This window comes from Perognathus longimembris, chromosome 19 (genome assembly GCF_023159225.1).
Source record: "Perognathus longimembris pacificus isolate PPM17 chromosome 19, ASM2315922v1, whole genome shotgun sequence".
Classification (NCBI taxonomy): Eukaryota; Metazoa; Chordata; class Mammalia; order Rodentia; family Heteromyidae; genus Perognathus; species Perognathus longimembris.
Window position 1 is genome coordinate 18,944,513 of NC_063179.1, and position 22,992 is coordinate 18,967,504.

Below are 22,992 nucleotides of genomic sequence, written 5' to 3' on the forward strand. Positions count from 1 at the left end.
ATCTATTGGTCTAGCTGTGCATAATTAAGTTTACAGCCCCTTCAGTATAACATAGTGTGTGTAAAATATAAACATATCCAAATAATTTCCAAGTTAAAAGAAAGTACTGTGACAACATCTATTCTATATCAACCTATGCAGGTTCTGCATCCTGGAGTCAACAAAAAATCTATTACATTAAAAGAAATACCATTGCAAAGAGAAAAAAATCTGATGTCTAAATCTCACAATTTTAGATTGTGAGAATATTTTGATGCTCAAACTTCAAGCCATTATAAGTAAAGGTTTCATGGCAGAAGCATCTATTTTAAAAAACCAAAAGGGAAAACCATCTATTTGTGAGCCTCATCAATACTTTTACTGTCCAAAAGCTCTTTGGAATTACTTAAAAAAAAATAAAGATCTCTACTTTACTTGAGAATATTATTACCCCCTAGATGAAAAGTTGTACTTCCCACATGTAGTTTCTAGTGTGAGGCCTTTGTACATGCCCCAGAATAGGATGATAATTGTATCCTGTCCTCTGAAATGTTGCAAAGAAGAATGAACTCAGAACTTCAGACATTCCTGAAAGCTGATACTAAATCAAAACATGAGCACCAGAACTTTTTTTGCATATGATTTCTCTGATAAGAATAATTATTTCCAACATGCATCATGGAATAATTCCTTGTTTAAGTATCACAGGGAATAATGATAAAGATGCTGAGTAAATTCTCAAGACCATCTGGAAGGACTCTTTGGTGCTTTATTCCCCTGCATCATCCAATATTATTGGTGTACCTGTAACCTGACTAGCAGTGTAGCTGGTGTTTTTAACATGGCCTTTAAATCCCCAACTTTGCCATTTCTCAAATCACAACAATCCCAGATCAGCTACAAGTCGTCCCCAACATGGAGCTCATCTATTTACTTCGTTTCAAAGAGCAGGAAGCCTGCGAAGGTGGAGAATCGCTGGTGGTCCCCATGAAGGGCACCATTGCCCATGCGCAGCCACACCTCATCCCCTTTGGCCAGCTTCAGTACTGCATGGTTGCTGGATGTGTCGGATTTCCCCTTTGTTTCATAGCTAGAAAGAAGAAGGAAGCAAAACGACTTAAGTTTTTGCATTTTACAGTTAACTCTTCACTAACATCCATGCAGCCTTTCCTTCATACATTTAGGTATGGTTGTGTAGTAGGTTTTCTAAATAGCCTATGAGCAGAAATAACATGTGCTGTTCCTATTGCTCACAAACATTCCTTCTTGCCCCTTTACAACTATCTGGAACATGAGTGACAGTGATTTGAATGGCCTCGAAACCCATATAGAGAACTCTTTTTTTGTTGTGTTTTTTTTTTTTTTTGTCTTTTCTTTTTGGTAGTGGGGATTGAACTCAGGACATTGCATTTGCTAGGAAAGTGTTTTGCCACTGAACTACATCCCAGCCCCAGAACTCTGTTTATTCTTTGCTTTTCTGTTCATAGTGGGACTAGAACTCAGGGCTGGGGCACTGTCCCTTGGCTTTTCGTTCAAGGCCGGCACTCTCCCACTTGGCCACAGCTCCACTTTGAAGTGTAGGTTCATGAAGACCTCTTTGTAGAGGAGAGCTCTCTTTCTTTTAGCTAACCATCCACTCCAAACTACTTGCCCTGGGCTGCCATATGAGAAGGAAAGAAATCTCTATTATGGTTGAACCATTACACTGAGTCTTCATTACACACTTATATTTCCCCTAACTAATCTACAATTTTGTACTCAGGAATGATGCTTCCATAACCTGAAAGAAAATGTGCTGTGTTGGCTTGTGTTCGGATGAGAAAGCTGGCCATGTAACACTGTGGCAAAACATTTGGAAAAACATGGTAGCTTTTCAGATAGACCTAATGCCTATATGCTCAGTAAAGAAAACCATTAAAAATTCCTCTGAGCTTTTACAAGATTTCCACAAAAGACAAGAACTGACAATTTTGAAACAGACATTTTTTTTACTTCTAATGAGTCATTGCCTAACAAAGTTGAAAAAGCAAGTGTTTTTATTCCTGGAGGGGTAGCCACAAGGATTTTTCCCCACTAATAATCTTCATTCAATCAAATAGGCACTGCTGTGTTAACCTGATTGATGAAAAGTATTGCCTTTCTATCCAAATATATTGTTTTATAAGGCCTGGTAACGTCCATTAAATTGAGAGAATAATAGAAGGACAAGGAATCAAATGAATGGCATGTTGAAATTCGTCAGTTAAGCTTCTGCTTGACTATGTGTTGTTGTCTAAGCCTTGTAACTGTTATATACAGAAAAATCCCACAGGTTTCTGAGAAAAGTGTTTTGCCCATGATCCAGCCTAGACTTAAAAGGACTTGAGATGTTTGACTTAACCTCAAAATTTCACCTGCAGGAAATGGGCTTTGAAGATCTACTCACCATTTAGACATGGTCATGGAGGAAAACAGACAAAGAAGACCCTCCACAAGGAAGAAGCTGAAGCTAGAGGAAAAACTAGGGGAGGACTGATTTAATGAAAAGCACTTCTGATTTGGGACTTTCAGCTTGATAACTGAGCTGTGGTTCAGGCTGTCTCCCAAAGGTCACAGAGTTGGGGAGATATATATTCTAATTGGGTGATGAAGAACTCAACAGATAATTGGAAGTCAGAGGAGCAGGGACGGCTATTTGCCAGAATCCACGTTTCCCTCCTCCATAAGGAGCTACACCTGCTACTCTGTACCTCCTTGCATTAGTTGAGTGGAATTAGCAACATTGGGATTGAATTCTTTCAAAAGAATGCCACATACATAAACATTTCCACAAGTGTATATACAATACCCAGTGTACCAAAATAAGTTACAGTGACATCGGGGGCAAAACCATGGGTAAGAAAGACAAAAGAAAAAGGCATAATTTCACATGGTATGTTGAAAATAACAACAACGATAAATCACTTGTTTCCATAACTTGGGAGTTCATTTCACTTAGTATCATCTTATGTGTTCATATGGACATAGCTATTGTAATCTGCTAGGACTATCCTAGACATGTACTAATTATTACCAATGAGGGAAACCGTAGAGTCCATGTTTCTTTGGGTCTGGCTCACTTCACTTCGTATGATTTTTTTTCCAAGTCTTTCCATTTCCTTATGAATGGGGCAATGTCATTCTTTCTGATAGAGGCATGTGGTACATGTACCACATTTTCTTGATCCACTCATCTACTGAGGGGCATCTGGGTTGATTCCATATTTTAGCAATGGCAAATTGTGATGATGGGTATTGTATATATGTTTATGGGAACTAGGGAAGGGAAGAGGAACATCAAAATGGAGAGACAAAAGATAAAGGATGAACCAATGCAACAATAATACTTAAGAGACTATATGCTGTAAACCAACTGTACAACTCATGGGGAGGGTGGAGGGAAATGGGGAGGGGAGAAGGTGGGAGAAAAATGAGGGAGGGGGTAACAAGTTGGATAAGAAATGTACTCACTGCCTATGTATGAAACTGTAACCCCTCTGCATATCACTTTGACAATAAATAAATAAATAAATTTCCACAAGCATTTTGTTCTTTCCTTTTATCTCTGGCAATCACAATGACCAGTGATGTATTTCTTTTTAAATCAGTGATATAGATATCAGAGTTCTTTTTATCATCCTGACACCACCCCCACCCCACTCCACCCCACCCCCACTTTACAACCATTGCTGCATGGTCTCTTTCTGTACTCCCAACACTAATGTCCGCCTTCCCCAATCTGGTACTTTGTCCTAGATTGTTCAAGCAAAACAAAACTTTGGTTTGTTTGAGCAGTATCACTTATACTAATGAGTTACATTGTTTTCCTCTCTGTCATCTCAAGTATATCTTTCCCTGCAAGAGGGGTTCCAGAAACAAACAAGCATTACAAGTCATTAAAAAGGGTGTCACCTACAAAGTTTATCACAGACAATCGATAGCTTATATAATTATAAGGAAGGTGTTGAATTGCTATCTCTATGTTAAAGCACAGTATCTTGCCTTCTGAAATAATCTCTCCAAGAACCCCTAAGGCCAGGTTGCTCAGAGAACTATCAGAGTAGCAGCATTGACTAAGGAACGAAGTCAAGCTTTCTCAACATCCCAGGCTCAGCAATGTTGGCTAAGGCCATCAGTAGGGCCAAAGTTACAGACAAAGTGGGCAGGGCAGAACGAAGGCAAAAGAAATGAAAGAGAAAGAAGGAGAAAATAATCAATTTGAAAAGATAATCCACATGATCTGTTTGGAGAGATCAGCTAGTAATTAGCTCAAGGTGTCATCAGCCTGCTGATACTCAGATTCATCCTGCAATAATCGGTGTGTGGAGTCTCATGTTAGGCTCCATGTAAGGACTTCCTCTGCCCAAGCAATGGCAACATAGATGAGACCTGTGACAGGAAAGACCACCCACCTGTACATGCTGAAGACCGTATTACCATTGTGCATAAGGTACACGTATACCTCCTCTACATCCTCGTGCTTCATCATGCTGAAGGTGAAGAAATACACACCTGAAAAGAGGCAAGCATTTTCCTTCATATTTATAAATGCATCATACAGAGAAGATCTAAAGAAATGTCAAATGAAGTCACTTCTTATGTTCTAGTTTCATTGGTGTAAATTAACTGAACAAAGGAATTTCATTGTCATATTTACACACATGCATATAATGTAATTTAATAAAAAAAATCCCTCTTACTTTATCTTAGCCTTTTGCTCCCTTTTAGGATTTAGTAGGTGTCATTATGCTATTTACACACACACACACACACACACACACAATGTACTTTGATCTCTTCACCTTCCTACCTCCCTCTCCTGTCTTTCCTTCCTCCCATTGCTTCTCCCCCAAACTGTCCCTTTCTACAATCTTGACAATTTTTCTTTCAGATCTAGATTATTCCACATACACAGTATTTGTCTTTGTGAGCTTGGCTTATCCCAACCTGATGATCTCAGTTCAATATACTTCCCTGCAAATGACATTCTTTCATTTTTATTTATTTGCCTGAGAAGTGCTCCATTGTGTGTATTACCACATTTTTTTTGTCCATTCATTGGTTGTTCAATGCCTAAGCTGATCCTGTAGCTTGGCGCTTGTGGATACTTGATAGCACATATTTTCCTTTTTGGCCTTTATTTGTATAGGGATCCCTTTATTCTCATCAGCATTTTAAAAACTAGAGACTTTTCATAAAGATAAAGTCTGTATCCCTAATGAGATTTACATAAAGTCTTTAAAGGAAGATGTTCACCTCACCTTAGCTCAGAGATCCTCAGATCTCTGCCTCCTGATTAGCTAGGATTACTGATGTGGGCCTTCAATGCCTGGCTTGGCTTTTTTTCTTAAAACAAAGTTCAGTTGGGAAGTAGAGAATGTATTTTATGTAAACAGGACAGAAAATATTCTGCTGAACAAAGTATTTGGAGTTTTTGAATATATATTACTCCATGTTCATTATTAAAACAATTGAGTCAGTTACCCCCTGACACAGTGATAAAGTAAGCTCACAGGGATGACCCAAACTGTGGGAATTATGTTCTGAAGGTTTTAATATCAGAGGTTACTGTGTCCTCTCAGGGATTGTTTCCATTGAAACTAAAGTTAATAATCTTAATAGCTATGAATGTAATTCAAAAATACTGTTCTCTTTTCACAGTCTAATACATTTACTTGAAATTCAACAAATCTATATGATCTATTTTTACCTGAGTCAGAAAGAATTCAAATGACTTTTCCTTATCTTTGCTTCCCTTTCCTTCCCCTCTTTCTTCCTGTCTTCTTGCCCTTCCTTCCTTATATCCTTCACTCCATGCTTTCATCTTCCTTCCCTCCTTTTCCTTTTTTCTTCTCTCCCTCCCTTCAATTTCTTTCCTTTTTTCTTTCTAACTTCTTTCTCTTTCCCTTCCTCATTTCTCCTTCACTCATTTCCCCTTTCTTTCCCTTTCTTGATTACTAGAGTGATTAAGTCAATGATTTATTTATTTTTATATCTCACCTGACACAGGGGCCCCAAATCTACCAGTCATGACATCAAAAAAGTTTCCAATGTTGGTCTCAACACTGCTGAAGATAATCCCACTGTTCTGATTGCTGAAGTGGGTTGCCAGAGAAGCCATGAATGCAATCTACGAAGACATTAGGGGTCATTTAATAGACCATTTATTTTAAACCAACAACATTTTTATACAGGTAAATTTATCGCAATGTTATTTGTAACAGCAACTTAGGAAATAATTTCTACTCTCATCTGTGGACAAAGAGGCAATCTATAAATGTTAGGAATAATTTCCAATATGTCTAGGTTATACAACTATTAGAATGTGAATAATATGAAATTTCTGTATGAAAATTGTGTTATCAAATAACATTGAGAAAACTTAGAAGAAATGCTCAAGTTGTAGATTCAGTGTACATTAGCATATTAAAGGACTGAGAAATCCTGCATTTGAAGAATATAATTTTGGTAATCTTGCATTCATTTTTTTCTCATTTTTTTCATTTTTATTATTTTAAGTAGTTCTATAAAGGAGTAATCATCCAACAAATGGGCTTATAAATATAATGCTCTGGATCAAGGTTGTCCTTCTATCATTCTCTCCTTTATCTTCCAACCCCTCCCCTCTTAATTTCATAGGATATGCATTGAATATTGATTCTCCCCACCTCCCTCTTTACATTTGTCTACCCCTTCCATGTGGCCTTCCTCCATACCTTTCAAGTACCAGTTTCCTGGTATTCATTTTGTTGGACTGGGAGTTTGTTTTCCTAAGGAATTATACCATTTGAATTTTCCCCTACAAATACCTGTTAATTTCTTATGGAATAAATTTCTTGAATATACTTTCAGTCCTGAATGTTGCATATAGATAATGCTAAAAAAAAAAAAAGTATTTCATACTTTGTTTGATTAAAATGTAGCTAACTCAAGATTACTATGACTTGATACCAGACTCCATCGATGTGTCGGTGTAGGTATGGTTGTGCTGTGGGAAAATAGAAAAATAAAACTTTCAAAAGCACAAATTATTATGAATAAAGATTACTCTATAATAATAAGGGACTATTTTGCAAACCTTTATGCCAACAAATTCGAGAACTTGGAAGAAATGGATGATTTCCTAGAAAAAAATGATATCCCCAAACTCAACCATGAAGATTTAAACCTTCTAAACAGACCCATATTCAGTATTGAAATAGAAATGGCAATAAATGATCTCCCATCCAAGAAAAGCCCAGGTCCAGACGGATTCACTGCAGAATTCTACAAGGCCTTCAAAACAGAACTCACACCAATATTTCTCAAACTCTTCAATGAAATTGAAAGAGAACGTTCACTACCAGACTCATTCTATGAAGCCAGTATAACCCTCATCCCAAAACCAGGCAGGGACTCATCATGGAAAGAGGACTACAGACCGATCTCCTTGATGAACATAGACACAAAAATTCTCAACAAAATTCTGGCCAATTGACTTCAACAGGTCATAAAAAAAATCATACACCACGATCAAACTGGATTCATCCCAGGGATGCAAAGCTGATTTAATATACGCAAGTTAATTAATGTAATCCACCACATCAACCGGAGCAAGGTAAAGAACCACATGGTTTTATCTCTGGATGCGGAAAAAGCGTTCGATAAAATCCAGCACCCATTTATGCTAAAAGCCCTGGAAAAACTGGGATTCCAGGGAACATTCCTGAATATAATCAAGGCAGTTTATGACAAACCAACAGCAAGCATAACTCTAAATGGTGAAAAACTAAAGCCATTCCCTTTAAAATCAGGAACAAGGCAGGGATGTCCACTCTCTCCCCTGCTCTTCAACATAGTACTAGAAATCCTAGCCAGAGCAATTAGGCAAGAAGAAAATATAAAGGGGATCCAAATAGGAAAAGATGAAGTTAAACTTTCTCTCTTCGCAGATGACATGATCCTATACCTAAAGAATCCCATAGACTCTACCCCCAAGCTACTAGAGCTGATCCAAAACTTTGGCAAAGTTGCAGGATATAAAATAAACCTTCAAAAATCAACGGCCTTTCTCTATGCAAATGACCCAAAGACCGAGGCTGAAATCAGGGAAGCAACTCCTTTTGCAATAGCCCCCAAAAACATAAAATACCTAAGAATAACCTTAACCAAAGAAGTGAAAGACCTCTTTGATGAGAACTTTAAAAGCTTGAAAAATGAAATTAAGTCAGAACTAAGGAAATGGAAAAACCTCCCGTGCTCCTGGATTGGGAGGATTAATATAATCAAAATGGCAATATTGCCAAAGGCTGTCTACAAATTCAATGCAATACCTATTAATATCCCAACACCATTCTTTAATGAAATAGAGGAAGCAATCCAGAAATTCATATGGAACAATAAAAGACGTAGAATAGCAAAAACACTCCTAAGCAGAAAGAACAGTGCTGGAGGAATTACAATACCCAACTTCAAGCTGTATTATAAAGCTATAGTAATAAAAACAGCTTGGTATTGGCACCGGAATAGGCCTGAAGACCAATGGAACAGTTGAAGACCCAGAAATGAACCCACAGAACTACGCCTACTTAATCTTTGAGAAAGGAGCTAAAACAATAGTATGGAAGAAAGATAGTCTCATTAACAAATGGTGCTGGCAAAACTGGCTCAACACATACAACAAACTAAAACTAGATCCTTATATATCATCCTGCACCAAAATCAATTCCAAATGGATTAAAGACCTTAAAATCAAAACAGACACCCTGAAAACACTGAAGGAAGGAGTAGGAGAAACACTTGGGCTCCTTGGCACAGGACGGAACTTCCTAAACAAAGACCCAGAAAGGCTACAAATCAAAGAAAGGTTGGACAAATGGGACTGCATCAAACTGCAGAGCTTCTGCATGGCAAAGGACATAGCTCGCAAGATAAACAGAAAGCCCACAGACTGGGAGAAGATCTTTACCGGCTATTCAACAGACAAAGGCCTCGTCTCTAAAATATATGCAGAACTAAAAAAATTACCTTCTTCCCAAACAAAACCGCAAAGAACCAATAGCCCCCTCATCAAGTGGGCTAAAGACTTACAAAGAGACTTCTCTGATGAGGAAATGAGAATGGCCAAGAGACATATGAAAAAATGCTCTACATCACTGGCCATAAAAGAAATGCAAATCAAAAAAACATTGAGATTCCATCTCACCCCAGTAAGAATGTCCTATATCAAGAAAACTAACAATAACAATTGTTGGAGGGGATGTGGCCAAAAGGGAACCCTACTTCATTGTTGGTGGGAATGTAAACTGGTTCAAGCCACTCTGGCAAGCAGTATGGAGATTCCTCAGAAGGCTAAATATAGAACTCCCCTATGACCCAGCAGCCCCACTTTTGGGTATCTATCCAAAAGACCACAAACAAAATCACAGTAATGCCACCAGCACAACAATGTTCATTGCTACACAATTTGTCATAGCGAGAATCTGGAACCAACCCAGATGCCCCTCAGTAGATGAATGGATCAGGAAAATGTGGTAAATATACACAATGGAATTTTATGCCTCTATCAGAAAGAATGACATTGTCCCATTTGTAAGGAAATGGAAGGATTTGGAAAAAATTATACTAAGTGAAGTGAGCCAGACCCAAAGAAACATGGACTCTTTGGTCTCCCTTATTGGGAATAATTAGTACAGGTTTAGGCAAGTCATAGCAGAGCATCACAAGGCCCAATAGCTATACCCTTATGATCACTTAAGATGATGCTAAGTGAAATGTGCTCCATGTTATGGAAACAATTGTTATATCACAGTTGTAACTACCTTCAACGTCCTATGTGTATCTGTAGCTTCTATTATTGATGATGTTCTTTTATCACCTTCCTGTGGTTGTACCTACACTATCTCTGTAATCTTAGCTGAGTATATTGGAAACCGTGTATACTGGTATTGGAAGTAGGAAATTGAAAGGGAATACCAAATTTGAGAGACACAGGGTAAAAAAAGACAAACAACTACAAAAGCAATACTTGCAAAACTGTTTGGTGTAAGTGAACTGAACACCTCCGGGGGGGTGGGGGGAAGGGAAAGGGGGAGGAGGGAGGGTTGTATGAGGGACAAGGTAACAAACAGTACAAGAAATGTATCCAATGCCTAACGTATGAAACTGTAACCTCTCTGTACATCAGTTTGATATTAAAAATTTGAAAAAAAATGATTACTCTATAGAGTTTCATAGGAAACCTGTTTCTTCAAAATAACTAAAACTTTTACAAAGGCGTAAGTCAACTTTGTGTTCAGAAAAAATATTAATTTTTAATTTAGTGAGTTGTATTTATTTACATTTCAAGATATTTAGGAAACATAGATGTGCTTACTCATAAAAAACAAAGTAATAAAGTAAGACCTCCTATATCACACTTTCTTATCAAACTATAGCATACATTCTTATACTTTAGTATGCATACATTTTTAGGCATAAATCTTAAAGTTATATAATCATATGCAATCATCTGAGGACATGTTTTCCTTTGCATAGCTCTTTTCTTATATTTTACAATGTAAGAGAATTGTGGGAATCCTATTTTCTCTTAAACGAGAAGTTTATATTTATCCAAAAAATAGAACAAGTGGTTTGATTAAATTAGACATTTATTTGCATAGTGAAAAAGCAAAAATTTGTGAGCATGATTGTCCAATGTCATATTGGAGCAGAAATCAGAGATTTAGGATAACCAGATAATTCATTATTGGCAGCTACACCCACAACTAATTACAAATACTTTTTGGATAATAGTTTGTGTGCCTTTGAAAGCTTCAGCTCTATTAGAAAAAGAAATTAGGAAATAATTATCTTAAGAAAACTGTTCATGTTTCCAACCAAAAGTACCTGTGAATTTGAGAATGAAATTATCTACTTAGCTTCAAAAACATGAGAGTGATTCTCAGCTCCATTGATTTTGTGTAGGTTATATTTGAACTTCAAATTTCTCTATCATTTAAGTGGAGAATGAGACACTATTATAACTCCTTCTACCGCTATTGATTTTGCTATTACTATGATGTTTGAGGACAAAACTGAAGTTCAAAATACAAAATTTTGATAATTAAAAGCGTCTTAGAACAACCCCACCTGTCAAGATTTGCTTTTGCTTGCAACCACCATTGGAAAAGGAGATGCGAATGTCAGTGTCAACCTTGTCCAAAACTGAGTGTGGATGAAACTAAGAGATCTTTCACATGCCAAGATTATCTGGCTTCAAAGAATGTGAAGTCCCTCAATCTGCCTAAAACCAGCCTTCTCTCTTTTGTGCAGCACATGAAAAGTAGTTCTCATAAATGACTGAACTATGGTATCAGGGTAAAAGAGCCACCAATGAAACTTAATAATTGCCAGGGTGTTTTTCCGTTAAACTCACAACTCTAGAGCTTCTTAACTAACATATAATCATTTGCATATTTTGTGTTATAGTTTCTAGCTTTGATATATTTACAATAGATTGACCATCCTAGTAAATGTCTTAGGCTAGCCAGAGGTTCTTTCTCTCTTGCTTTCACTCTTGCTCTCTCTCTTTCCCTCTCCCCCTCCTTTCCCCTCCCTCCCTCTTTCTCTCTTTGTCTCTCTTCTTCCTTTTTGTAAATTTATATTAAATTACTGAATCTGCTAAGCATTAAAAAGTTATTTAAAAAGATTTAAAGTAGAGCACAAGACAATTTATTTCACATGCCTGTAGTCCCAGCTCCTCAGGAGGCTAAAATCTGAGGATCATTATTTGAAGCCAGCTAAGGCATAAAAATCCAAGAGATTCTTATCTCCAATGAACCAGCAAAATGCTGGACCAGTGGTGTGCTTCAAGAGGCAGAGTACAAGCCTTGAGTGAAATCAAAAGGCTTTGCAAGACCAAATAATAACCCATGTACAAAATATACCAAGCAAAAAGCAGATTGGCCCAACCAATATTATAGATAGAAATTCTTTTATTAACTTATCTGTAAATTTCTGATGTTACAGGATTTTCCCAGATACTTTAACCACAAACTACTCTTTCTAAAAGCAATATTAGCTAAAACAGCAACAAAAAAAATACATGCTACCTTTCAATGTCAATATAAGTTCCTTGGGAAAATTAAGTTTAAAATGTTATTTAAAAAAGATTACCCCGACTTGATTTTTCTTGATGACTAAACTCATAAGTTTGGATGTTGCAATCAGAATTTTAAAGATCCATTAAAAGAGGGCTGGGAATATGGCCTAGTGGCAAGAGTGTTTGCCTCATATACATGAAGCCCTGGGTTTGATTCCCCAGCACCACATATATAGAAAATGGCCAGAAGTGGCGCTGTGGCTCAAGTGGTAGAGTGCTAGCCTTGAGCAAAGAGAAGCCAGGGACAGTGCTCAGGCCCTGAGTCCAAGGCCCAGGACTGGCAAAAAAAAAAAAAAAAAAAAAAAAAGAATCCATTAAAAGAGAAATAAGAATAGATAAATTACATTTCAGCTTGGGGTAAAATATGGATCCATAACTTCATAAATGGATTCCAAAGCATTTCAACTGAAATAATGTGGTCTGGAAAACTATGAGTGGATGACTCCAGAAAATATATTCCAAGTGAGAAGAAGATTCTGAAGAGAGAACTCTCCAAAAACTTGAACTAGAAAATCCAAGTAGATAAAAAAAAACATGTGTCATATCCATTATGTAATTAATTCAAATATGTAAACATGGAAAATTTTATAAATAAATACTAGAACTAAACATTAATCACGTTATTTATATGTCTGAAAGTTAATATATTCAATGTGGCCAGTGTTTCTATTTAACCTGTCTTCTCATCTGGAAAATAGCTTATGAGCTTGTACTTGCCATCAGCTTGTATTTGGTAATATGAGTAAGTTGGATTTTGCTTTTCATAAATTTCTCTCTTCCCTAAGGATGAGCAGCATAGAACTTGTACAAATATCCTTGATGTAGATAAACAAATTGAGACCCAGATGTCTGAAATTAATCGATGGAGGCTTGAAGCATACAAACCTTCTGCTTCCAGGACTCTAGTGGTCAGGAAAGTTTAGTTGCCATTTGCAGATGTGCAGAGAGCAGATTACCTGCAGTTCTGGTGGAATTCCGGGGTAGCCCTTCTCTCCTTTCGGGCCATGCTGTCCCCTCTCACCTCGAGGTCCCAGGTCACCTTTGTCTCCTTTCTCACCTTTGGCCCCCTCATGGCCAGTGGCTCCATTATTTCCATTGTTTCCATGGTTACCTTAAACAAGAAAATCTTCATATGAGTAAATTTAGTCACTTCCATTTACCATCTGCTTTTAGAGAGTCACAGCCATATTCTCAAAAATATCCAAGCATGTCCATTTGTGGTGGAGTACACAGACAATTCCAGATACTTGGGAAGTAGAAAAGACCTTCGGTTGGCCTTGCAAAAGTGTGAGACCCTATCTGAAAACCAAACTAAAGTAACATGGCCTGAAGCTGTGGTTCAAATGGTAGACTGCTTGCCCAGCATGTACAAGGCCCTGAGTTCAAACTGTAGTAATACACTACACACTACTACTAATACACTAACACACTACTGTGTGTACATATACACATTCACACAATTGTAAAATGGGGCTATCTGACAGAATCACAAATACAAGCAAGGGAACATGGTCACTGGGTTCTTTTAACTGAGCTGTAGAACAGCTTTAGAAAATGTAAGGCTCAACAGCCTGTTTTTCTATAAAACAAACCTGTGTGGAAGACCATTTTGTTATTTTTTTTCTTTATTGTCAAAGTGGAGTACAGAGAGGTTACAGTTTCATATGTAAGGCAGAAATGATTAAATAACTGCCAATATTAGAATGACTATTTTAAATGGCATACTTGAGTAAATGTTGTTATATGGTAATAAGGAAAAGAATGCTGGAAAAAGCGCTTAATGATATATTCATATCTATGATGTTTGCACATAAGAGAAGGCATGAATAAATAGGAATTGCCTAAATGCCACTTCAGTTTGGAACTACATAGATATGTATACACATATCCACAATAAATATAATATGAATTATATACATGTATGTCCACAATGGAAAATGTCTTGAATATATTATGTAAAAGTATTTATAACATCCTTTTCCAAAAGATGGGATGAGTGGTTTTTGTGTCATTCTGTTTATTTTCCAACTCTTTTATGTTCTCTACCAAAGATAATGAATCACTTTTATAACAGAAATAAAATTAAACTCACTGATAAAACATAATAGTTTTGAAAGAAAGACTTAATTAAGTTCAGTGCTTCGTTTTGCCACTAAGAGACAATTTCTACAGCTCTTGCTTGTATGATTGTTTGATAAAATTCAGGCCATTTCTCTGTTTATTTTGCATGTTACCTTTGATCAAACATTCTAACGAGCCTGCAACTATTCCAAGGGAATGAACTTTGTCTGATTAAAGAAAAACTGTGCTTTGGAAAATATTTAACCAAGGCCAGCCTGTCCTATAACTTCAGATCTCTCTGTATCTGAGATTTCAGAAAATGCTCAATACTGCTACTCTCACCATCACTGCCTCTGCCTTAGTGGGCAGTGACACCCATTCCATACCAGTGATGAGTTACATTTTAAACCTCAACCTGAAATTCATAGAAGCTTTCCAGAAGCATGGAAAACTAAACCAAAGCCAATAAACATTAACATAAAGGAAGGGAATCCAGGTAAGAGCAAGAGGCTTCTGGCTGAAGCCTGACAAGAAGTCCTGTTCCCCGTAATGGACTTGAAAGAAGGGCAATAAAACTCTGGACAATCTGGGGGAAAGGCACAACCCCACCCCACCCCCGAGATAGAGGTGACCTGGCATGCCCCACCCTGGGCCGACCCAGTGTATTTGCAGTATCCCAGAATGCCCCTGGACCTGAGAAACCAGAGTAGGATAGCAAAGATAGAGGAGTTATGTATCTCAAGGGCCCTAAAGAACTGGGCTGCATTCTCCACGCTGGAACCCAAAATTGTTTCCAGGAACCCAGGTGTGGAAACCAACAGAGAATCAGCTGAGACTAGGGGCGGGGGGGGGGAGGGGGAGAGGAGACTTAGCTATGCCTATAATGAAACAGAAATGTGTGCAGCAGGAAGATAACTATAACCTAGCTCAATAAGCTTTCCTCACTACTTGCATCTTCTTTATAAATCTCCTAAAAGTTAGATCATGCATAAAGCATACTGTGGCAGAAATACTGGCTGCCACTGTTTAGATACATGATCCCTCATAGTCCCATGAACTGAAAACTCGCTCTCCAGGTAGCACTGTTGAAGAAGGTGGGAGAAATCTTAAGAAGTGGGGTCTAGTGAGTGATTATAGGTCATTAGTGGCATGCCCTTGACAAGGATTAGGCCAGGCTAGCTAAGGTATAAGCTTGAGATCCTAGCTAAACAATAACCAAAATGAGCTGAGAGCATGGCTCAAGTAGTAGAGCACCTGCATAGCAAGTTCAAGGCCCTGAGTTCAAACTCCAGTACCATTGAAATAAATGAATAAATAAATAAACAAACAACAAATAATGTTTAGGGCCCAATGAAGAGCTAGTAGTTCTACAGTAAATGTTGAGTATAAGTCTTGAACTCCAGGGTGAAGCTTTGTGGGTTCTTTAAATAGCATAAAGAATAATTTCTGTTGAGTTTGTACTATTCTACTTAAACTCATCTAATAAACTAGGCTTTCCTACTCTACCCTATTTTTCTTTTATTTGTGCTGGCATGGGAGATTAAACTCAAGGTTTCTTGCTGGGCTTTTGCACTCAAGGTTGGTACTCTACCACTTGAGTCATACCTCCACTTCTGGCTTTTTTTCCCCCTAGTTAATGGGAAATGAGAGGGTTGCTTAGATTGTTCTATACAGTCTGGTTTTGAACTATGATCCTAAGATCTTGGCCTCCAGAGTGGCTAGAATTACAGGTATGATTCTGGCAATGCTTCCCTTTTTTGTTTTCTATGAATATCCTTTGGATCATACACAAAAGATCCCAAGTTATTGCGGTTTGCGCTTGGCCTCTTTTTCCTGTACAATCTGCTATTAGACCGAAAGTGCATCTTGTTCATCCTTACCTGGAATACCTGGAGGTCCTGGAGGTCCAGGGGGGCCTTGGTAGCCACGGAAGCCATAGTCTCCATGACAACACTTGCTGCAATCTGGGGGCATCCCTCCAGTTTGTGGGGGCTTAAGAAGAATAGAAAAAGAGGCATCAAGGAAGAGCACTTGTGAGCCATCATTAGTCTTTTTCCTCTGTGCTTGACCCTTAGGCAAGCTTCACATCAATCCACACACAACCAAATCAGAAAAGACCATGTAGGGCCTGAAGGCAATATCTGTGACATAAGGATCATGGAGTAGCTGAGTGGATCATCAAGGAAAAAGGCAGAAGGAAGTCAACAGAAGAGCATGCACCTTAGGGCAGGTTGGGAGGGAGGGAGTGGGAAGCAAGGGTGTGCCTTTGGACTGTGCCTTCCTGTGTCTACCTATAACAGGAAAGGCAGAAACTCCTGAAGTGAACTTGGAAGCATTTTCCCTCTCCCAGTACCTAACCTCAGATACAGCCAGACTGAGATGAGCCTCAAACTACAAAAGTACTGATTCCAAACAAGGCTACTCAGCACTATCCCTAATTCTGGCTGGAGAGCTGTATTAAGAGTGGATAGAAACTGAATTGTGTGGTCTATTTCATCAAGTAGCCATAACCCACTTGGGCTAAAATTAAAGAGCTATTCTTTAGTCAATACAATTATTAACTTGCTATGCTGACAGTTGAAAATTGTATAAGAATATATTCAACATGTGGTTCTGAGAGCTAATAGACATGTGCATTGCCACACCTACATGTTGGGTATATTGAAAATCTACTTGGCAAATTTCAAGAATACAATAACTGATTAAGAATTGTAGGTCCAGTACACTTTTATCACCTCCACCTTAAAATAATTTTTACTTCTTCTTTACAATTGTTTGATATTTTACATATTCTAGTTTAAGATGTAAAGTGACTATCTTGCTATTGATAATCATGTAAGGACCCCTGAATGGATACTAACAATTGATTCTTTTTTTTTTCTTACCAGTACTGGGGCTTGAATTCAGGGCCTGAGCACTGTCTCTGGCGTCTGTTTTGCTCAAGGTTAGCGCTCTACCATGTGAGCCACAGCACCACTTCTAGCTGTATATGTGGTGCTGAGGAATTGAGCCCAGAGCTTCATGCATGCTAGACAAGCACCCTACCACTAGGCCACATTTCCAGCCACTCTGAATGGATACTAAATATGCTCAAATGAGGTACCAAGTAGAATGATCATTTATATGAAGACTTATTTCCTAAATGTATGCCTGCTGTAAAGGTGCTAGCAAAATCTGGTATAAGTTGGTTGGCAAAAGAGTTAAAGTTGCTTGTAAAATCTGAACTCTCATATAAACTGGCAACATGCCTTTAATTATGTCATATGAAATACTTGTGGAAACTTTCCTAGACACTAGTTATAACTCAACACTCTTCTGAAAACAGAAGATTGTTGCTAAGGTATTTGTTTCTCAAAAGAGAGGAAGAGAGAGGGATGAAGAAAAGGGTGAAAGAGAGATAGAGAAAAAAGGAAGATAGAGATAGAGAAAAAGGAAGATAGAATGAGAGGGGAAAGGAGAAGAAAAAAGAGGGAAGAAGAGGAGGGAAATAATTTAAAATTCAAGTTTTCTCCATCACTAGAAACTCAAACAGAAAATAAATGAAAGCTTCATGTTTCTGAACATTTGACTCTTACTTTTGTTTATTTTTGTTAATATTCTTTTTAAGTAGTTGTACAAAGGAATTGCCATTCAACAAAACAGTTTCTGAACACAGTGCATCTTGATCAATGTCACCCCTTGCAACATTTTCACCCATCCCTCCCAACCCACCCCTTCCCTCACTTTTCTCAATTTTGTGGACTACACATTATTTTTTTTTACTGTATTCCCCCTTCTTTTTGTCTACCCCTTCCCTTGGCTCTACTCTACCCTTTTCGTTTTGTTTAGTTATTTTTAATACAAATGAGTTGATCTTTTTCATCTCTTTCCCCTAAAGTTTTCCATGAACTCTTCAGCAAAAAAGTACTGGAAAGAAGCTGTGGTCTAATAGATTCCTGCCTTAACTCAGAACCCAAGTACTGAGGAGCCACAGCTATACATTTAGCTCACTCCTAGTTTGTCCTCTGTCTACCAAGGTCAACCTTGAATGGGTAGAGAGTCTGTAAAACCCTTTCATCAAATTGGTACAGGGAAGAATATCAAGTAAAGCACTTGGTCAGAGATGAGGGATTTCAGGACAGTTGGAAAATGAAAAGACACCACAACTCTGCTTTCTAAACCAAGATACATGTTCATCCATCATTTACTGGTTTGGTTTTTGCTAATGCAAAATACAGCTGTTAAACCCCAGGAAGCCTACAGCTTTGCCAGTGATGAATGGTGGAGACAGTGAAGAGAGGAGAAAGGAAGAAAATCCTGAAGTAGAACCACTTGTGTAAGAATAGAATGGAAACATTGAGATGCTTAAGGATATAGCAACTACCACTGGCCTGGAACCAAAGTTCCCATCTCAGTTTCACATGAACTGAAAGAAAGAAGTCTCCACTATTCCCAGACTCTATTTATCTTGTTTACTAAAGTACACAATTAGAAAGGACAGTCGTGTATTTTCATCTCCTACCTCTAAAATGCAAAGAAAATCTCAAAATGAAAATTTAAATGGTGTGTGTGTGTGTGTGTGTGTGTGTGTGTGTGTGTGTGTGTACGCACATGTGCCAGTATTGGGGCTGGAACTCAGGACATAAATTCTCTTGTGGCTTTTTCACTCAATACTGGCACTCTACTCCTTGAGCCACAGCTTTACATCCAGCTTTTTGCTGGTTAATTGGAGATGAGAGTCTCATGGACTTTTTTTTGTCCAGGTGGCTTGATCTTCAAATTTGTCTAACGAGGGGGGGACCTAGTGGCAAGAGTGCTTGCCTTATATACATGAAGCCCTGGGTTCGATTCCCAAGCACCACATATATAGAAAATGGCCAGAAGTGGTGCTGTGGCTCAAGTGGCAGAGTGCTAGCTTTGAGCAAAAACAAGCCAGGGACAGTGCTCAGGCCCTGAGTCCAAGGCTCAGGATTGGCAAAAAAAAAAAAAAAAAGTCTAACAAATAGCTAGGATTATGGGCATAAGCCACCAGCACCCAACTATTTTTTAATGGGTAAAGTCTGGTCACCAAGAGACAAGTATGTTTGGGACTAAAGTTACCAAAGCCTTGTGGTACATGTGCAAACTACTTGGAATCACTTAAGGCATGAAGAGCTGTCACGAGTGCAGTGAGAGACCTCCTGTTATCCTAGCTAAGCACCTCCTGAGAAAACTTGGATGACGTTTCCTTACATGTTCCTCCTTCTGACCTTCTCTTTCAAAGACCAGTCCACTGGAGCAATTCTAGAGAGGCTGTTGCTAGACAGATTTTAAACAGGCTTCACACTATATGTTGATTCTGAAGTTTTAACATACAGACATTGGTATCTATAACCCTCTTATATATACCATCTCCTTTCCCAAATCAGGTAGAAATTGTTCACTCAAAGCACACAAATGATGAGCATGGGAGGAAAGGGGTGTCCCACTGAGGCATCTGTTTTGCAGATGGGAGCCTGGAGACAGTACTCAGAACTTCATTCTACTAGTATTGACTTCTGTGAAAGGGAGCTCCTCATTCCTTCTCCAACACAAAGAAGAGGGAATAGAGGAAAGGAGGGAGGAGGGAGGGGGGAGGAAGGGAGAGAGGGAGGGAGGAAGGGAGGGAGGAAGGAAGGATGGAAAAAAGGAAGGGAGAGACAGAGAGAGATGGGAAGAAAAGAAATAAGTAACCAGGAGGAAACTGATAGCCAAGAGACTGATAAATGAGATTGACAGAGGGGCAATGAAAAAAAGAATATTGATCACCATGCCATTCTAATCCACCATGAACTTTAGAGCCACCTATCTTCCCAGAGCATGTATCTTATTACCTCACTACTTTGCAATGAAAGACAAAGAAAACACTGGAAACAATGAAAATCTTAAGCTCTTTCACAGGGCAAAAGAAACTTTTCTTGTCTGACATTCAAATCTGATGTCACCCTCCATAGTTCTGAGCCCAGCTCCTAAGAGATTAAAGCCTAACCACACACAGATCCTCAGATTTTCTCTAATTGCTTCTCTTACAATTAAAAAAAAATTCTGCTGTGTTAAACACCCTTTATGTCTCATCTCTTAAGATGGTTTTGGTAGTTTTTTGTTACTGTTTTGGTCAAAACTACTCTATCTACACTAACTTTTTCTCAATTGCCTCCTCTGCATGTATCTTGATTATCATGTTGTATTTAATTATACTTAATTAATTTAGTTAACAATTATCTCCACTAGAGCCCTAAAGATAGGAGGTTGGGTATATTTATAGTCTTGATCCCATTCTAAAATCTTGGTATGAAGTATAAGCCAAGAATGTGGACCAAGAAGAACTAAGATAAAGGATGAGGATGTGGAGGAGGGAAAGAAGAAAGAATGTAGAAGAGCCCCCCACTCAATGTCTGCAGAGAGAAATTGTACTGAAAGCTTCCAGAATACCAGTGGGTCTAAGTATATCTTACTGGGATTTTGGAAAAAATTCAGAAACCAAGGACCAGAATATGAGGTGGAATAGAAATGTAATTTGGATTTCAGTGGCATACTGGTTATTGGTTGCCCTGAAATAATGAGCCAAGATGACATAAAGGCTTTCTGCTCTGTCTGGGTACTTCCAACCAAGAAGGAAACAATGTATTGAAATGGAAACTCCAGATAAAAACCAGGACAAGAATTGCAATGTCTTTCACTAATCAGGAAAACACAAGTTAGCATTCAGCCAGAAGACTGTCCAATTCAATTATTGTCTCTAAAAGTGAAATTCTATTTATCGGTTATCATTGTGTCTCTTTGTTTCTCCCCCTTGACACAGCCCCACAGAGAATTTTTGGGAAACTGGTTTCATAGTTCAGTGATGACTCTCCTGTCTTCCCAGCCCTGCTGTTGATTCTATGTGTGATCTGACCTGATCATGCAACCAGATAATTAATCCCAAGTTCTCAGTCTGTGGTAGGGAAAATTTAGATTTCAACCATAGGAGAAAAAATGGGGCTTCTAATGCATAGCAGTCATTATTTCTTGAACTCTTGCAAAAGCTACTGGTTCAAAGATCACATAATTAAGCTACTTTTTTTCTTGCATCCCTCCACCTCATCTGATTCCTATATATTCAGTATATTGGCATGGTTAAGAGGTAAATCAAAATCTATTTCTGCCTGTTTTTAGTATTTAAAATGAAATTTAACTTCACTGATCTGCAATTCTCTGCACCAAGCTCTGAACTCACTCTTGCACTACGCTAAAAGAGTTAATGGTATTTCCTTAGATGCTAAGCTTATGCCCATACAAATAAATGAAGTCCTCCAAGATCACTGGACATTGAGTTATACCATACCATTGCAGTTTAAATACGCAATCTTTAAAAAAAATAAACAAAAACCTTCTTTGATTCTGTTTTCAAAAGCTGAGTATAGATGCTCAGCCTCCTACAATATTAAAAATCCAGTAAACAAAACCAGCATAAAACATTACAGAAAACTCATAAGCCAACTAAAATAACTCTGTTTTTGGTAAGTTCAGAGGGTTGGTGTCTCTTAATTATTGAACACAGAAGTATTTGCACCCACGTATTCATCTGCATTACAGAGCAAGAATGAAATCCAATTCCAGCATAGCAAGAAGTGGCTTCTGCTTTCCCCTTTCTGCTAAGAAGGTGCTATAGCTCCCCTACCTAACTCAACATTGCCAGAGACTGGCAGTCCCTCTCGTTTCCCAGAGCAACCCTGACAGAGACCCACAAACAGCTTAACAAACTGCTCCCAAGCATTGATCCAAAGAATCTCAGTTAAAACAACAGTAACAACAATCATCAAGCTTTCAAAGAAATCCTTAGAAGAGAATTCAGAGTACCTGGCCCCAGAACGGGGTGATCTGGGCTAAGTCATCTACCTCGGGGTGCGGTAGCTCATGTGGCCTCAGGGGTTTTAGGTCTGTAGACGTGTTATTATCCACAGTCCCAGTTCTAGGATGGCTCTGCTCTCTCACTTTCTCCCTCCTGGAGCTGCTAAGGCCAGTCTGCTGGTGGCTCTGCACTATTCGTGCCACCACGTTATTAGCTCTTCTGCTCACCTCCATGTATTCATCTTGACCCAGGCAAAATGGGAGGAAAAGCAAAGCCAGCAGGTGCCAGCGGACGAACTGCCTCTGAAGCATGATTCTCAACAAAGCCACAAGAGCCTCCTTAGGAAGATGACGGGGTCTCTAGGCGCTGTGGTCTCCTCAGGAAAATGCCAGGCTGGAGATGAGAACTGCAGGCAGCTGGGTGGTTTTATACTTTGGTGTGTAATAAATAAGGCTGCAGGCTCGCCAGAGTGACAGTAACCCTCCTCCTCCTCAGACAGAACAGCTCCATTCATCATTTCCCCACACCACAGGCAAGACGGATTGGTGTGTGCAAAGCTCCCAGTTGGTGGGGTTCATAAATGTCACACCTTGGCACGTTTTCATTCAAGTGTGAGGAAAACATACACAGCAGCTGGAAACAGACAGCATGTGTCCAGTGGTTTGCTTTCGTGATTAGACATGGAAAGGCTGTGCATTTGCAGTCCAAAATGCCTTTTGGAATAACCTCCTTTTGGTGCTTGCCAGGAAATTTAGGCTTAACTGCTTCAGTTCCTCCCAAAGTGGCAGCAGGAGCTCATTTCAATCAAGAGAGCTCCTACTTTTTCCATACAGCTCATTCTGACTTCTGAATCCCTATAGCACTACACGGTGGGTTAGCTGAAAAGTGGAATTCAGGTGTGGTGTTTGGGATTAGCAAAGGTAGCTCCCCATTTTAGGCTTCATTTTTTCCCCTAGCATTTCCAAAAGACAAACTTAATGGAATC

At 38.6% G+C, this 22,992-nt stretch overlaps 1 protein-coding gene across 2 annotated transcripts; it reads right to left on the minus strand.

Annotated features, from left to right (window-relative positions):
- Positions 1-391: 391 nt before the first annotated feature.
- On the minus strand, positions 392-22,544 carry C1qtnf3 (C1q and TNF related 3). 2 transcript variants are annotated; one of them, XM_048368147.1, is made up of 6 exons: positions 22,016-22,544; positions 16,060-16,171; positions 13,075-13,229; positions 5,998-6,127; positions 4,410-4,509; positions 392-1,069 (listed from the first exon to the last, which is right to left on the minus strand). In XM_048368147.1, the coding sequence occupies exons 1-6, from the start codon at positions 22,316-22,318 to the stop codon at positions 910-912; spliced, it is 960 nt and encodes a 319-aa protein (XP_048224104.1). In that variant the 5' UTR covers positions 22,319-22,544; the 3' UTR covers positions 392-909. The 2 variants fall into 2 exon arrangements, with proteins under 2 accessions (XP_048224104.1, XP_048224105.1); XM_048368148.1 differs by having other exon boundaries at positions 22,235-22,536.
- Between the last annotated feature and the right edge of the window lie 448 nt (positions 22,545-22,992).